Source organism: Prionailurus bengalensis, chromosome B3 (assembly GCF_016509475.1).
Source record: "Prionailurus bengalensis isolate Pbe53 chromosome B3, Fcat_Pben_1.1_paternal_pri, whole genome shotgun sequence".
NCBI classification, from domain to species: Eukaryota; Metazoa; Chordata; class Mammalia; order Carnivora; family Felidae; genus Prionailurus; species Prionailurus bengalensis.
Genome location: NC_057355.1, coordinates 134,834,113 through 134,851,458, shown reverse-complemented (window position 1 = coordinate 134,851,458; position 17,346 = coordinate 134,834,113). Strand labels below are relative to the sequence as shown.

The following is a 17,346-nucleotide window of genomic DNA, read 5'->3' as shown; positions in this document are numbered from 1 at the left end:
GGCTAAGGCTGCCAGGGGCAGAGGGGGGCCTCCTGACTGGGACAGGCCAACCCTGGCCCAGAGGGATCTACTGAAACCTGAGATGGCAGGACAAGCTCAGGCAGGCCTCCCCCTCACACTCCCCTCACACCAGGCCCACTAGTCCTGTCTGGCGGGTGACCTTCCTCAGGGTCGCTGCCCTTTTAGGCCCCATCCCCATCCTCCCCTTTGCGGTTTCTTCCCTCCCTCGGGTCCCCAGGCCCCCAGCCCGCCAGACCCACACCCCTCACCCTTGCCCTTCCTCACCTGTCCGCACCACCGCCGCTCCCCCCGACCCCTTCCACCTCGGGTCTCGACCCCAGCCCCAGCCCCCGCCCCCCTCCAGGTCCCCCCTCCCGCCGTCCCTCCCCCGTCGGGCCTCCGCCGCCGCACCTCGCCCTCGCTCAGCCTCCCGCCGCCCCCAGCCGCGCCCGGCCCCGGCCCCCCGCCCGCCTGCCGCTCCGGCCCTGGCCGGCAGGGGCCGCTCCTCGCGGCGCCCGGGGCCCCGCCGCCGCCCGCCGCCGCCGCCCGCCTCCCCGCCCCTTCCCCAGCCGGCGCTCCCGTTACGCCGCGGAGCCGGGAGCCGGAGCCCGCGCCCGCGGCGGCAGCGGGAGGCGGCGGCGGGGGCGCCCGGGCGGCGGCGGCGGCGGCGGCGGGGCCTGCGGGGCCTGCGGGCGGGCGGGCCGGGCCCGGCCAGGCCGCGATGGCGACCAGGAAGGCGGGCTCGCGGCTGGAGACGGAGATCGAGCGCTGCCGCTCCGAGTGCCAGTGGGAGCGGATCCCCGAGCTCGTCAAGCAGCTGTCGGCCAAGCTCATCGCCAACGGTAGGCACCGGGCGCGCCGGCCTGGGCTGCAGGGGGGCGCCGCGCTCTCCGCTGGGCCGGGCCGGGCCCCGGAGGCGCGTAGGGGCGCGGGCAGGGGCGCGGCCGGGATCGCGGGCGCCGCGCCGGCGAGGTGCGCGGGGCCGGGGCCTGGGCAGCCCGGGCGTCACGCGGTGGGGGCGTCCGGCGGGCGGGGGCCGTGCCCGGCGTCCCGGAGTTCCGGCGTGCTGGCGGGCTCCTGTGGGGTGCGCGCGTCGGGGGGCTCCAGGAGCCGCCTGCTGCACCGGGGTCCCAGGGGCCGGGGCGGCCTTGGGGTTGTAAGAAGTTGGAGGCGATGGGGGAGGGTGCTCCCCCGGGCCCGGCCCGGCCCGTGCAACGTGCAGGGGATTACAGTGTGTGCGTGTATGCTGTACCCAGGGGGGTGTCGAACAGAGACCCCTGGGAAATAGGGTTTGTAAACACATGACGTTCAAGGGGCTCCAGGGAGAAGCTCAGACTTGGGGTGTGTGTCGGGGGTGGTTGGGGAAGGCAGGGGAGATGTGTGTCCTGGGGTTCAGAGAGTAGAATGTCAAAGCTGTGGACCTAGGGAGGTCGGGCTTGGGGAAGTAGAGTCAAGAGAGTCAGAGAGAGAATATTGTAGAGAGAGGTGGGAATGTTGTGGAGGAATGGGGTTGGATGGGCAAGGGGCTCGGTGCCCAGAGGAGGAAGGGGCCTAAGGGAGCCACTGAGTAGGAACCTGGTGCTTGGAGTTAGTCTATGGCCCCGTTGAGTGAATTGGTTCTTGGACCCAATCGAATCAAAATTGCATCCAAAATCCCATTTCAGAGCGCAGCTCCACGTGGCCTTATTTGTTTTGGAAGCAAGTATCGTTAATATTTGCTGGTCCTTTAGTACCCGCCAAAAACCAAGGGCACCAGTGGACTGGTGAGAGGGCAGAGGTTTTGTGTTTTATATCATCTCTGGCAGCCTGAGGCTCTGTGAGCAAATGCTGAATGAATGAATGAATGAATGAATGAATGAATGAATGAATGGCACTGCTCTAAGAAAAGACATCACACTATTTTCAACCCTCTAACCTCAAACTACCCAGAAATGGAGAGGGATGTCACGTGTCTTCTTCAAGAATGGTTTATGACTGTGCCTTTTACGGTATTAGTGCCTTGAAATAAGAACTTGGTTTTGCACACTCTCAACTGTGGTACCCTGCTTTGGGCAGATGTTTCCTGGAAGGACGTGGGTACCATGACTGTCCCAGGGGCATGGAGGAAGCCTAGGTCTACCTGGGCTCAGCTTGGTGGAAAGTGTTGACTCTTCTCTAAGTCCTCCCTTGACAACAATGGTATTTGGTCCCGTGGGCCCCAATGGCAGCTTGACCTTGCCCTTCCTTTAAGGTTCACCGGCTTCTCCTCCTGCTTCTCCTCTCGTTACCTGCAGCAAGGTCTCATTTTTTCCTTGGAGTTTGGACAGTCCTGGGTCTACTTTGTCACTTCCTGGCTGGGTAGGCATAAAATACCTTCAGGGCAGGTTGATGTTAGGGTTAAATGGGTTCATTTGTGAGCCCCCCCGGTTCTCTTCTTCAGAACCTACTTGTTTTCTGCTTTGTTTACTCACTCATTGCGCCGATATTTGCGTGCCCACCTGTGCCAGGAATGGAACAGAAGTGAACAGCACTAACCAAGCTCCTTCCCTCGTGTACTTAAACTTTTCCGAGGAGATAGGATAGCAAATACAGAAATCAATATATAGGTTAGCTTCAGATAGTGAGAGGTGATTTATTTTATTTTTTAATTTTTTTTAACGTTTATTTATTATTGAGAGACAGCACAGAGCATGAGCAGGGGAGGGGCAGAGAGAGGGGGAGACACAGAATCCGAAGCAGGCTTCAGGCTTTGAGCTATCAGCACAGAGCCTGACACGGGCTCGAACTCACAAACTGCGAGATCATGACCTGAGCTGAAGTGGGTCGCCTAACCAACTGAGCCACCCAGGTGCCCCAGTGGGAGGTGATTTAAAGAAAACAGACGAGGAAAGGCGATTGAGAGTGATGAGTGGGGGAGAGGCGACTCAAACTATGGTGGTCTTTGGAATAGATGGGCTTTTGGTGGTATGGACCCATCTTACCTTCACAGCCTCCCAAGGCTTGGCTTCCTTCTCAGGGACTGGTCCCTGGGGCCTGAGCCTCAGTCATTATGGGGCTTTTGGGGGAGTGGGTCGTGTGGGGCACTGCAGTCCGTGGGTCTGTGTGTGTGTTTGCTTTTGGGAAGCTCATGAGAGGCAGATTTCTGCCCCAGAACCCACCTACCTTGTAGCGGTCGTTGATGGCAAAAGGTCACCCACCCAGCCTTAAAAAGGTCAAAGAGATTGCTCAGGAACGTAAAAATACACAGCAAGGAAAGAGACGAAACAAAACCAGAATTATTGTGGTTCTTCTTTAGGGTTCAGAGAAATGTTGAAGGAGGGTCCTTCCCTTCTTTTGGCTGCTGGGGGCTTCCTTTGGCTGGCGGTGGGACTTCCTTCTGGGTTTGAGGGCACCAGCTCCCCCTTAGATCCTTTTGGGTGCACTGGACCTCAAGTTCTGGGCAGATTTGGCAAAATCCTTTGGCTAAAGCATTTGCTGCTTGGAATAAGGAAAGCGAGTTAATGTCATGTTTTTCATAGTAAGACACTTTGAAGGCAGCCACAGGCATAACAGAACACAGTCTTTGGAATGAGGCAGACCAGTGCCTGAGCCTGACTCTATGTCCTTGGCCAAATCACTTAACCACGCAGAGCCTCAGTCTCCTCACCTTAGAAGGGGAGCTGAACACTGAGTTTGCAGGGATTGTTACGGGGATCACAGGAACTAATGACTCCCAGGGCTACTCGCAGAGTCTGACATCTTAACATGTAGGCCCTTCATTCGTTCATTCATTTGTTCGTTCATTCATCCATTCCATAAATATCGAGTACTTGCTACTCACTGCTTTAGGCACTGGGGATATACCAGTGAACAAAACAGACTAAGGTGACAAATGTCCCTGCCTTTGTGAAGTCCACATTCTGGTGGGGAAGGGGCAAGGGGATGTAAATAAAAATCACTCAGTAAAATTTGCAGGTTGCCAGATGGTCGTAAGTGGTATCAGAGGGGGCTCAAGAGGGGAAGAGGCAGCAGTGCTTTGAGAGAGGGGTGGTTGGGGGGCACAGAGGATACCAATATGTGGCCAGGGAGGGCCTCACAGGGAAGGCAGCATTTGAGATAGGACCTGAGGCTGTGGCCAAGCATGTTCCAGGGAGGGGACCTCAAGGGCAGAGGCCTGATGAGGGCAGAGGGGTGGCTGGGCCAGATCACCTGAGGCTTGGAGGTCACGGTGAAGGCCTTGGCTTCTCTCTGAATGAGGTGGGAGCCAAGGGAGGTTTCCGAGTGGAGGAGACCTGCCTGCAGAGGACTTCCTACTCAGCAGCTTTTGCTTCTTCTGGGACGGGAGCATGGCTGTGGGCTTGAAATAGTAGACACTTTCAGAGCACGCTGCTCCAGCCTGACTCCTCTGAGATAAATTGGTTTAGACATTTTGCCAAGAGGTGGATAAGGAAGAAAAGGGCAAATGCCAAGCTGAAAACAGACCCCAGAAATCCATTTTCTGCCTCGTGCCCCCCCCCCCCCCCCCCCCCGTGGGTACCATTTTAACCACTCCATCTCAAAAACACAAAATGTGTGGCAGGGATATGCCAGGCCCCTGTGTGTTCCAGCAGGACAGTGACCACACAAGTTAAGGGGGGGTGGTGGGTTGAGGTGGGAGAAAATTCGACTCAAGTCTAGACTCTTGCTGCGAACTAGCAGCTTGGGCATCGTGTGGGAGCGCGTGAGGAATGGACTCTCAGGCCCCACCCCAGACCTGCAAGGTCAGAATCTGCATCTTAACAAGGTATCCAGGAGATTTGTGGGTACAGGGAGTTCTGAGGTGCGGTGGCCTGGAGCTGAGGTGGCAGCCTGGGGGGTGAGGGGGTAAAGACGGAGAACAGCACATCAGCTCCCTGTTGGCTCGTAGGTCGGTCCTGGCCCTAGGAGGACAGTCCCAGCTGCCTTCTGTCTCCAGAATGTCACCCTTTAGCCTCCCCATGGTGAGTTCACTGCTGTGTGACAAAGTGCAGTGGTCTGGCACCTGGGCTTCCATCCAGTCTCTACCTGTAGCTAGCTGGGTGACCCTGAGCCAGTTTGTTAATCGCTCGGAGGCTGTGTTTCTTCATCGGTGTGATATGGTTGATAATCCTACTCCCCCAGGGTGGCTGTGAGGAAGAAATGGGGTGAGAAAGGCAAAGCTTGCTACATGCGAAACACCACTGTTTACTCTCTCCACCTGACGCAGTATAACCCTGGACAAGGCAGGCCATGTCCTGGATATCACCTGGCTGGGAAGAAGAATGGGAGGCCTAGAAATGACACACTTGAGCTTGTGCCCGGTGGAGGCTCTCGCGTATTTCAGGCACAGCAAGAGGCATTTTGGAGCCTGTGCCAGCCCCAACAGACAGCCACCCCCTTTCTGAAGCAGTGTCTGTTTTTCCTTCCTTTCCCTGTCTGCTAATCTTAGGTGAGCTCAGTTGCTGAGCTCACTTACAACAATTCGGCCCCAAATGGTGGTTTCTCCTTTAAGGGATCATCACCGTTCTGATAAAGTGTGATTTTGAGACCCTTTAAGTACCTCTTGGTGATGGGCAGGTAGGGAAATGGTGCCTGAAACAAAGAATATTTCTCTTTAAAAAAAAATTTTTTTTTTCAACGTTTATTTATTTTTGGGACAGAGAGAGACAGAGCATGAACGGGGGAGGGGCAGAGAGAGAGGGAGACACAGAATCGGAAACAGGCTCCAGGCTCTGAGCCATCAGCCCAGAGCCTGATGCGGGGCTCGAACTCACGGACCGCGAGATGGTGACCTGGCTGAAGTCGGACGCTTAACCGACTGTGCCACCCAGGCGCCCCTTAACAAAGAATATTTCTGGCGCAAAGTTTGGTTCAAAATGTATGCAGACCATTGAGTGGGAGTGAAGTTCTTGCATTTGCCAATAACTGATATTCCCCGTGGCATTGGTGCCTCCAGCACGGTGGCTTTCCACTCTGGAGCTGGGCTGAGTCTCAGGCCTCTGGAGCCTTTCCTGCTGGACCAGGGGCTTCTTTGGAAGTAAGGCTGAGGTTTAACTGAGAGTCTGCTGTGGGGTGGGAAGGTGTCACTGTGGTTTGCAATGGCTTCTTTGGAGGTTCCCAGGACGTCAGACTGTTCCCGGACAGTGGGGAAGGACACGAGTCAGACCTTGGTGACACTTCATCTCGGCCTTCCTAGGGCATCCATCCTGCTTTCATGTAGTCTGTCCCGTTGTCTGTCCTCTGAAGGACGCACCTTTGTGGCAGACCATACGTCCTGATTTTTGGATTCAAAGGTTCACTTATTTGACAATAATATATTGATAGCTCTGAGATAAGCACCGGGGCTCAGGCTCATGGTTGCTGTGAGAGGGCAGAAGGACCATGACCTTGTGGCTGCACACAGTGGGGCTGGGACTGCTCAGCTTCTCCCTGGCCTCTGACTTGGAGGGATTTCAGGCTCTGAGGATTCCTGACGTTGATCTGCTTGGTAAGCCAGCCTTTCTGGTGTGTCCTCCCATTACCTGAGTTCACCCTCATCCCTGTCTCCTCCGCACCCCCCCCCCCCCCCCGCCCCGCCATGGCTGGTTTGGCCTATTGGACCCTCACACTCACTTTGCTCACTGTCTTTGCCCCCATGCTCACGCTATTGCTCTGAAGTCCTCTCTGCAGTCAGAAGCCTACCCGTCTGTCAAGGTCTGGTTCAAGTTCCTCCCAGCTGTCCTCCTTCACAGAGAAGGATTTGCTTCAGAGAAAATAACCATACAGTGTTAGAACCAGATGGGTCCTGAGAGATCCCATTGTGTAGCGGTTTTCAAACTGCGTGGTTGAGGAACCCCTCTGGGAACACGCTTTAGGGGCCTGGGGGCCAGGTGCGCAGGCCTCACACAACGGAGCAGCGATACTTTTCCCTAAAGTTTCCTTTGAAAGAAGAGCTAATGTGCTTTTAAAAACATATTTGAAAGCCATCGATCTAATCTTTGGCTCTCCATTTTACAGGTGAGAAAACAGGCTCACAGAGGTGTCTCCTGCAAAGCCACCAGCTGGCGAATGGCAGAAAAGAGCAGAGTGGGTCAGAGCTCTGGCTTACCGGTTCAGTTGCTTGGTTCAAAGTGAGGCTGTGCTCCTTCCTAACTAAGAGCCTTATTTCCCCTTGTGAAACCGCGCATGGGAAGGGGTGATACACATTCGGCATCCCTTTTCTGAAACCCTTGGTGCCAGCTGTGTTTAAGAATGTAGAATTTTCCAGAAATACTGGAAATTTTCCATATGCTGGCCAGTATGTGACCCTCTCAATGGGTCCGGGGCAGCACTTGATAATAAAACATGTCACTCTTTCTGTATCAAAACACACGAACAGTCACTGCAAAGGGACACATAGAATATAAATAGCCCACGGTGGTGGGTTTATGGTCTTCCATCCCCCAGTCCAAGGCTGTTTCTCCTCCCCCATGTGGCCTGTCTTGGCACATATCTTGTCTCCTCACCCAGGCGGTCAGCTTCTAGGGGACCGAGGGCTGTGGTTCTGCTGGGATGAGCTGTCAGCCCGCTTGGCATGCTGTGCGGCCAACTGGGCCCGGACTTTTGCGCGTGGAGGCCTCTGAGCGATTGGAACAGGCGACGGGAAGTCCTCTTCTCTGGACTTGCTTGTATGTGGGGTCATAAACGTCTTGTTGTTGAAGTCACACTGACTTGGGTTCGCTCCTTACTTGCCGCCCAAGGCCCTCCGGCAGGTACACCTCCTCGCTCACTCGGGTCACCCCCAGCTGCCCCGCCAGCTTTGCACCGGGCACGCCATCAGGAACGGCCTCCGCTTCTGATGCATGTTGACCTCACTTGGGTAGATTCCTGCCCCGCTGGGTGACCTCATGCTTGGCGGGTGGCGGAGGGTTGCAGGGCGTTCTGTGAAAGCCAGTGTTTCCCATCTGAGAAGCCAAGAGAAGGGAAGAGGTTTTCCGACACCTCTCAAAACCCTCTCCATCAACTACCAAGACAAGAAGGAACAGGCATTTGGCAGCTGGGTCAGATGAATGCCATGTAACGTAGAGAGGGCAGTCACAAGCCACAGGAAACCTAGCAGTGTGTGTGGCCACAGCCCCTGTGTGTCTGCTCCTGCTTGTCAAGTGCGGTGCAGGGGGACGTGCCAGAGCAAGGCGGAGCAGACGTTTTGTGGTCCTTTTGGATGCTGGCTAGACCTGGAGTCAGAATCTGCATGCGTTTGCCCTCTGAGTGACCTTGTGCACCTCACTTGGTTCTCTGAAGCCTTAGTTTTCCTGACTCCCTGGGTGTTAAAACGGTGCGAGTAGGGAACGAACAAGCATTTCTTGAGCTTTTGCTGTGTGCTGTGCTCTGGGCATCACAATGACCGCGTGAGGAATGGGGTCGGGGGTCGTAATTCTCATTCGGGGATAAGTGGACCGACGTTTGGAGATGTTCATCGAGCTGGTTTCTAACCCTCTTCTCACTCTATTCCATTTTTCTTTATACCAACAAATTGTTTTCTAAACTTGTCAGATCAAAGAATCACCAAGTAGACTTGCTGGGCCGCATCCCTAGTGATTCTGATGATGCAGTGGGTCTGGGGCAGGGCTCTGGGGTGATGCCAGTGCTGCTGGTCTGTCCACCCATTCTGAGTAGCACTGAACTAAGGGAGCCTGGACATCATAGATTCCCAGGCCTCTCCGGTGGGGTGGTGATTTCCCTTGGTCCAAGGTGGGGGCTGGACATCTGCATTTTTTTTTTAATGTTTATTTATTTTTGAGAGAGAGAGAGAGAGAGAGAGAGAGAGAGAGCACAAGTAAGGGAGGAGCAGAGAGAGAGAGGCAGGGAGACACAGAATCCGAAGCAGGCTCCAGACTCTGAGCTGTCAGCCCAGAGCCTGACATGGGGCTCAAACCCACAAACCATGAGATCATGACCTGAGCTGAAGTCGGTCGCTTAACTGACTGAGCCACTCAGGTGCCCCGACGTGTGCATTTTTAAACAGAGCCTTAGGTGGGTTGTGTGATCAAGCGGGTCTGGAAGCCCTGCTCTCAACCATAATCCTTAGCATTTAATGAGTACCTCCTATGCGTGGGGACTGCACCTGAAGAAATAGAGTGAGGGGGTCACCAGCCACGAGGAGCTTCCAGCTCAGGGTAGTCACGTAATCTCTGGGCAGCTGAGTCGCCTGGGGGCTGCTTAGCAACTCAGATTCCCATGCTGGGCCCGAATTCCGCTTCAGGAAGCCATAGTGGGGTTGGGGTTCAGGAAGCACGATTGTTGACGAGCATAGGTGGTTGGAGCACAGCAAGTTCCAGGACCAGATTTTAGACACGGTTGTCCAAGTGGTGGGGACAGCGTGCCCCGCCTGCAGCCTGAGAGAGCAATGACCACGTTACGAGGCTTCAGGGTGCCGCTGGGTTACTGGGGGGCTGAGGGCAGGGTGCGCTGAGACGACAGTGGGAGGGGCCTGGCAAAGTGCCAGGAGGAGGATCTTGGGCAGGGCTGTGGCTTTAGGGTGACCAACGTGTCCCAGTTGGCCTGACGCTTTCTTGGTTTTCAGAACTGAAAATCCTGTGTCCTGGGAACCCCCCAGGCCTGGGCAAGCAGGCCCGTAGTTCACCCTGTTAAGCAGATGGAGCGGTTTTTAGCAAAGAGGAAAGGAACCCGGTGCAAAGCAGGGCTTTGTCCTGTTAGACCTGGGTTCAGATCCCGGCTCTGATGCTGCTTGTCCGGCCTTGGGTGAGTTACTCAGCTTCCCCGAGCCTCCCTCTTTAGCTCAAAGGTTGTTTTGAGGAGTAAAAGAGATAATGCAGTTTCAGGCACCAGCAGTCGTCTGCAGCAGCCTGCCTGAATCAGGAGTACTGTGTGTGGAAGGAGGTTAGAAAGGTCCAGATACTCAGCCCTTTACAGGGAGGAGGAAGCAGGCAGGGTGACAATGACAGCAGGGATAGCAGAGCCGTGCAGGAGGGGTTGGGGTGGGGTCCTGTTGTACTGACTTGTGGCTGAGGCCCAAAGCTGAACGGCAGTCGCTGTTAGCTGGGTCCCCGAACTAGTCAGTGCGGACCTGGGTCTGACAGGCTCCCCAGCCCTCTCCTTGCAGCCTTCCATCCTGTACTTTAATGAGCCGGGATAGGATGTGGGGGTGTCGTGATGTGTACTGGGGACGCAACAACGAATGTGACCCCTGCGCTGTCAGCCCCATGAGGGCAGGGCTGTTTTGCTCTTTTGTTCTCTGCTATGTCTCAAGCACCAGTAACATGTCTGACACACAGTAGGTACTCAGTTAGTTGTTCAGTGAACACCTTGGCCGCTGCCCTTGAGGAGTTAACTCGGATTCATTTCCTCCTCAAACACCTGCTGAGTGCGTACTGGGTGCCAGCCGCTGCCTGAGGGCCTGGGGTGCCGTGGTCATTAGGCCCACCCTGTGTTCTAGTGTAGCACACATGCTCAGTGCTGGGAGTGGGAGTGGGAGAGGACGAGGGCTGAGGAGGTCCTGGGGAGGGAGTGTCTACCTGAGAGGCTAAGACTCTTGGTATCGTCCCTCAGGTGACTGGATGGCCCCACCTGCCTGGGGCTCTGGGTAAGTTCTGGCTGATGGACTGCTGTTCAGGCTGACTGATGCCCATGACCTTCTCTTCCTGTGTCTCCTGTGCAACTGCAGGGTTGACACTTGCTGAGTGGCCAGGGCTCCCTGCTGCCTCTCCTTGTCCCTCCAGTCTCCTCACCTGTGGGCTGGTTCAGCCCCTTTGCTGTGAGGCCTGCCTCCCTTGAGTAACTAACTGCCTCTCTGGCCCTTGCAGGTTCTGAGTCCAAGAAGAAGCAGTATGTTTTTCTCAAGTAAGGGGTGTTGAGTCGGTGAGGTGATATTGCTGGGCATGTCGAGCACAGGGACCTGCAGTAAATGCCTTTCCTTTCTCTGGCCCGCCAGGCCAAGAGAGTCCGCTCTCCACCGAGTCTTGGGCCTGGAGGCCTGGGAAGGTGGGTCCCTCAGGCCCCTTGCAGCTGCCCCGTGGCCCGGGGCAGCCTCCTTCCTACCTCTGCCCCGCCGCACACACCAGTTTTGGCGTCTCCTTCTGCCTGGACTCTCACTTGGAGAAATCCTACCTCACCTGTCTTCTGAGTGTCCCTGGTGGTCTTTCCACCCCACTGTGCCTGGACTTGATGGCCCCACACTGTAGTCTTTGAGGGCAGGGACAGGATTAGAGCTTTGAATCTTCAAGAGATGCTTGCCGGCTCTGTGTGGGTATGCATTTAACTTGTCTGTGTGGGGCCAGCTTCCTGAGCGAGCCCTTTCCAAGCCTTCTGGGCTGGCCTGATAACATCCCCCTGCCCTGTTAGAGTCATTTCCTGCCCTGCTGAGCCCTGGGGACAGGCCAAACCAACTCCAAGATCATGACTTTCAAGTTACCTTTTCTCTTCTTAGACTAGGTTTTTCTAGGGAAGTGTGTGTGTATGTGTGTGCATGTGCGTGTGTACGAGCGTGTGTGTGTTAAACCAGTATACTTATCTATTCTGCCAGCGCAGTGGAAATATTGTCTTCTGTTCCCACATTTTACTCTCTCATCCTGTCCCTCCAGCTTCTGCATTGTGCGTGAACACGGGCAGAAGGCTTTGGCTTGAAGCCTGGACTCTAACTACCAAGAGTTTCCCAGAATATAGCTTTCTGCCAACTTCTTTGAGCTCCTTAATCTTTGACTTATGGCATCTTTGCCTTTCAGTCAAGATCCAAATGGCCAGGTCCTCTGAACCGGGTCATAATTCAAGCAAAGATGGCGGAGGGGGAACAGAGGCAGCCCTGAGGTGGAAATGGGAAGGCCGGGGTCTCGGTCAACAATCATATCCCAGCTGCATGCCAGGCACGCCTGAGGGGGGCTGAGGTACCTGATTAGGTCCCGTCCGTGAAGGGGAGACTAGAGATTGACTCATTCCTTTCAGAAATATTTAAAGAATACCTACTGTGTGCCTTGGAGACAGGGCGTGAAGGGGAGAGTGACAGGGCAGAGGTCAGAGCCAAGGTGGTAAGGTACAGGGATTTTGGCTTTCGCTTCGGGTGAAAGGGGAGCTCCCGGAGGGTTTTGAGGGGCCGGGTGACATGACCTTCTCTTCTCTGCCCTGCTGTGTGGCCCTACCCCGGTTAAGCCCAGCTCCCGGCCTGCCCCTGCGTGCTGCATTTTGCGGGAGGAACCTTGCGCGTCTTTTGCACTTGATGACAAGTGACCTCGGAGGCACTGCCACGCTTCTGGCATGTTTGTATTCCTGCTCTCACGCATTCTTTTCCCTTCTTAGGCCTTTTATCTGGATGGCATCCTCTCCTACCTCATGACGTTGCCTCATATTTTAGCGAGGAAGTAGAGGCAGTTAGGAAACCCCCTTGTTTCCCACCACCGAATCTGTGTCCACTTTCCCTCCTGTCACCGTGTGGAGGCTCCGGTTCCTTTCAAGGCCTGCACCCCCTTCACCTTGGCTCACAATCGCCCTGTTGGAGCCTCCTCAGGACTTCACGGCTTCGGGCATTTCTCCTCGCCTCTGGATCAATTCTCTGTCTCTCTCTGTTTCCTGGATCATGCCCTAGAGGGTTCATAGATACCCAAGACTCTCCTGTAAAAACCTTCCTCGGTCCCACGTCTCTGTCTCCTCACTGCCCGCCTCTCTGCTCTGTCTCAGCAAAGCCTCTTCGAGGAACCTTTGTCTCCTCGGCCCTCTCGGAGCTTGTGTCCCTGCCCATCCCGCTGCTCTTCCTGTCAATGTCACCCTCCGATGTTGCCTCCCTGTTGCCAAATCCAGTGGTTACGTTTGTGCTCTTATTTTCTTCCCTATCCCAGCTGCCTTTAACCCGCTTGGCCACTCCCTCTTTCTGGAAACTTCTCATCTCCGTTTTTGTAACAGGCAGTCCCGGTTTCTTTAACCTGGTCCTTTCTCTCACTCACTCTCCTCCAGCTTTGACGCCGACCTCCATCCACCGATTTGATGTCTCTACTTGGATATCGAATGTTATTTAAGTCTGTCGAAGCAGAACTCTTGGTCTTATTCCTCCTCCCCTACAGTAAACGGCAAAACGGTACCACTGTCTACTCCACTGTGCAGTGTCATATCTGAGATTAAAGAATTTATCTTTAATCCCCGTCCATTCCTCATCCCTCGTGCATCCGTTTCCTATTGCTGCCGTCACCGATTAGTACACATTTACTGGCTTGAAACAATGCAGCTGTGTTCTCTGGCTGTTCTGGAGGCCACAGGTTGGAAGTGGGTCTCATTTAGGCTAACCTCAAGTGTCGGAGGGGCTGAGTTCCTTCTGGAGGCTCTCGGGAAGGATCCATGCTTTTGCCTTCCTGGCCTCTGTGACTGCCCACATTCCCTGCCGCATGCCCCGCCTCCATCTTTAGAGCAAGGGGTTAGCTTCCTCTGTGACTATACCTGTTTTCACCACCATCTCCTCCTCTGAGCTGCCTACTTTCCTCTTCCAAGGACTCGGTGGTGCCCCCGAGGTAATCCGGAATAATCCCGTCTCAAGGTCATTAACTTAATCCCATCTGCGGAGTCCCTTTTGCCATGTAAGGTGACATATTCACAGGTCCCAGCAATTAGGGCACAGTCGTCTCTGGGGCGCAGGGGGTGTTATTCTGTGTGCCACACCTCCGGTCCCACCCATTAGTAAATCTTGTTTATTTTTACCTCCAAATCGTGTCTTCCCCTCTGCCCGTCTCTCCCCTTCAGCACTATTTCTCACCTCTGCCCCCTTGTCCTGGCATCCGTCACCCCTCACCAGACTCCTCTGCGGTGACCTTCCAACCATCCCTGCCGTTGCCTCGCCCTCTCCAGCCCCAAGTTCGTTCTCCACACGGCGGAGGGAGGGGTCTTCACAAAACCTAAACCGGATCACTTCAACCCCTTGCTTGCACACTCCCCGCCCCCTCCAGAGGCTTCCAGGTGCTCTGAGAAGGAAAGCCACACTCCTGAGCACAGTCTGCCACAGTGTGTTCGTGGCTGCCCTTACCCGCCTCTCTGACTACCATGCTCCCATCTGTCCCCGCCGCTCCAGCCACACGGCCTTCTTGCTGTTCCTCACGCATGCCAGCTGCGTTCCTGCCCCAGGGCCCTTCTGTGGGCTGCCAGAATACTCCTCCCTCAGATCTTTCCGTGGCTCGCCCAGTCTCAGGTAGCCACCCAGTCGCGCCCTGCCACGACGCCCTGTCTCTGCGCGTCTCTTACCGCTACCTGGCCTTTTCCTGGTTTGTCTCCCCTTCTGGAATGTGAGCACCACGAGGGCAGAGACGCTTCTGCCTCACCCACCACTGTACGTGTCGGGTGCTGGCGGGTGCTAAGTAAATGCTGGCTGGTGGCTAATGCGTGCAGCACTCTGAGGTCAGGCCAAGGGAGCAGGAAAGCTTCTCCAAGGTGACCCTGAACTGCAGCTCACACGACGCCTGGGCTGTTGGCAGGAGAAGGGAGGGAGGTACAGCCTGTCCAGGCACCCCCAGGTGAGACAGATTGCCACAGCCTCGGAAGGATGCGGGGGGCCTGGAGAGTGTGCATGTGGGAGGCTGGTGGCCCAGGGAGAGCGGTGACGAGCTCTACTTAATAACTGCAGACCCAGACCTCCCTCACCTGGTTCTGAGATGCCGGGCCAGGTCCTGCCAGCCCCCTGTGGGTGACCAGATTACGCACTCCCGAGTCAGCACACTCCAACACGGGCCATCTTCTTTTCTTGATTATTATGATTATTTTATTGGTTTTAAGAGAATTTAGTGATTCATCACTTGCATATAGCACCCAGCGCTCATCCCCACAAGTGCCCTCCTTCATGCCCATCATTCATTTAGTCCCCTCATCCCGGTCCACCTCCCCTCTTTTCTTTTTTATTAAAAAAGTTTTTTTTAACATTTACTCATTTTTGAGGGACAGAGAGAGACAGAGCCTGAGCAGGGGAGGGGCAGAGGGAGAGGGAGACACAGAATCCCAAGCAAGCTCCAGGCTCTGAGCCCCGATGTGGGGCTTGAACCCACGAACCACCAGATCATGATCTGAGTCGAAGTCGTACGCTTAACCGACTGAGCCACCCAGGCGCCCCTCCCCTCTTTTCTTGTTAAATTAACTAGTTAATGTTTTATGCAGGCAATGAATGTACACGGTAGTAAAAGTCAAATAACACAAGAGAGAAAAGTAACTTTATTCCTACAGCATCCCTGTGTCCTCTTGCTCCTGTCCACAGACGTAGCCACTCTTGGAACTTTCCTGGGGGTCCTTTCAGAACTAGCGTATGGGGCGCCTGGGTGGCTCCCTCGGTTAAGCGTCCGACTTCGGCTCAGGTCATGATCTCACGGTCTGTGAGTTCGAGCCCCGCGTCGGGCTCTGTGCTGACAGCTCAGAACCTGGAGCCTGCTTCGGATTCTGGGTCCCCCTCTCTCTCTGCCCCTCCCCTGCTTGTGCTTTCTCTCTCAAAACTAAGTAAACATTAAAAAAAAAAATAAAAAGAAATAGTCAGCATATCTGTACGTGTATAAGAAAGAGTGTTGTTTGGGGCGCCTGGGTGGCGCAGTCGGTTAAGCGTCCGACTTCAGCCAGGTCACGATCTCGCGGTCCGTGAGTTCAAGCCCCGCGTCGGGCTCTGGGCTGATGGCTCAGAGCCTGGAGCCTGTTTCTGATTCTGTGTCTCCCTCTCTCCCTGCCCCTCCCCCGTTCATGCTCTGTCTCTCTCTGTCCCAAAAATAAATAAACGTTGAAAAAAAAATTAAAAAAAAAAAAAAATTAAAAAAAAATAAAAGAAAGAGTGTTGTTGGTTTCTGGTTTTCACACACAATAGTAACATTCTGCATACCCTGTTTTGTATCCCTCTCTGACAGTGTTACCTGTTGCTGTGTAACAAACCCATCCTCAAACGTGGTGCCTTCAAATAGCCACCTTTTATTATTTTTCACCATTCTGGGCTTGCCAGGGGAGCCAGCTGTGGGTCTGCTCCGCGATGGAGCTGCCCTTGTCTGGGCCCTCTCCCATGGCTGGGCCTGGCTGAGACGACTCAGCTGTGTTCCCTGTGGCCTTTCTTAGCCAGCCCCGCTGCGTTCTCAAGGTGGTCACAGAGAAGCGAGAGGAAAGCAGACGCGAGTAAGCCCTTTTCCGAGCCTCTGTGTGTGTCACACGTGTCTGCGTCTGTCCTGTCAATCAGAGCAAGTTACGCGGCCACGCCCACGTTCAGTGTGAGAGGCCAGAAAGCATGTGGGTTCAGGGGTATGAAGAGCTGGGGCCGCTCGTGCAGTCAGGTACCGCGGGACCGTATGTAGATCCGTTTCCTTCCGTGTAAGGGACGCGTTATGTCCCATCACGTGGGGCACGCCGCAGTGAGGACTGTGCAGGTTGTTTTCTGTCCTATGCTGTTCCCAGTGGGGCCGTATGTAGAAACATCCCCGTTGGTACACGTAGGTGCTCAGGAGTGCACGTATGTATGGGATAAGTTCCTAAGCCTGGAATTTCTGGGTCAGATGGTGCAGGTACATAAATCATTCTGTAGATGTTGCTAATTGCCCTCGGTCGACACTCGTACTGATTTATGCTCCTGCCGACAGTATCCCAGTGTCTATTTTTCTGTCACTTGCTGGTGGGGAGGGGATGACAAGTGCTGTAGGTGCTGGGGTACCTGTGACTTACAAGAAGCCAAGTAAATGAGACGAAATTCACTGAAGTCGTCCTGAGACCAAGAAACGGAGAACCTGGCTGACTTCGCAGGGCAACAACGGAGGTGCAGGGGACGCTGACAACGGCTGGACTTGAGCAGGGGTTTGTTTTTCCTCTTGGATCGGAGCCACCGCGGGATTGGTTTGAATAGACCTAAATGCTTCTCTATTGACAAATGCGAGTTGTTGAGAGTTTTTTGTATTGGTGTCACGTACTCCCTGGAATAGAGTGGAAACCTTAAGCTTTTTTCTTCCGCGTTGATCCAGTCTCTGGGTGTCAGCTGTTTATCCCATGAGGGAGAAGGCTGGGAGGAGGGGGCAGTCACCTGAAGTGGCAAAGGCCACACAGCGCCTCCCTCCTTGGGGGAATCAGGGAGGCCAAGGCCGCCTGGGCATCCAGCAGGGCCAGCCACCAGGCTTCGGAGATTGTCTGTTTGCAGATGAAGCTCAGCACAGGGCTCTCGCCCGGGGCCGATTCCCCATCTGCTTCTCAGTGAGGGTCCCCAGGAGCGGTCTCTGTTCAGCTTCAGGCTGTATCTCTACCTAAGTCCCTGGGAAGCTGGTTTCTGCAGCCTCACTTAAACCCTGAAAAATACCCGTGGGAAAGGTGGAAACCAGCCCCGAGCACCCCTGAGTCCCTCCTCACCCTGGTCACCTGACAGTCCTGGCAGGCGGAGCAGGAAGGGACTTAGGAACGGCCCTCGCAGCCTTGCGGCACAAGGGTAAAATGGCTTGGCCAGCGTCA

At 55.0% G+C, this 17,346-nt stretch overlaps 1 protein-coding gene across 11 annotated transcripts in view; it reads left to right on the top strand.

Moving 5' to 3' along the window:
• Positions 1–658: 658 nt before the first annotated feature.
• The window catches only part of TTC7B (tetratricopeptide repeat domain 7B), a 255,797-nt gene continuing 239,109 nt past the window's right edge, over positions 659–17,346 (top strand). For 6 of the 11 annotated variants that reach the window (XM_043556833.1, XM_043556835.1, XM_043556836.1 and 3 more), the window contains exon 1: positions 679–842. In XM_043556833.1, coding sequence (XP_043412768.1) covers positions 722–842 — 121 coding nt within the window. In that variant the 5' untranslated portion in view covers positions 679–721. Of the gene's footprint in view, positions 843–17,346 lie in introns of all 11 variants that reach the window. The other 5 variants (XM_043556838.1, XM_043556837.1, XM_043556839.1 and 2 more) reach the window with 3 other exon arrangements.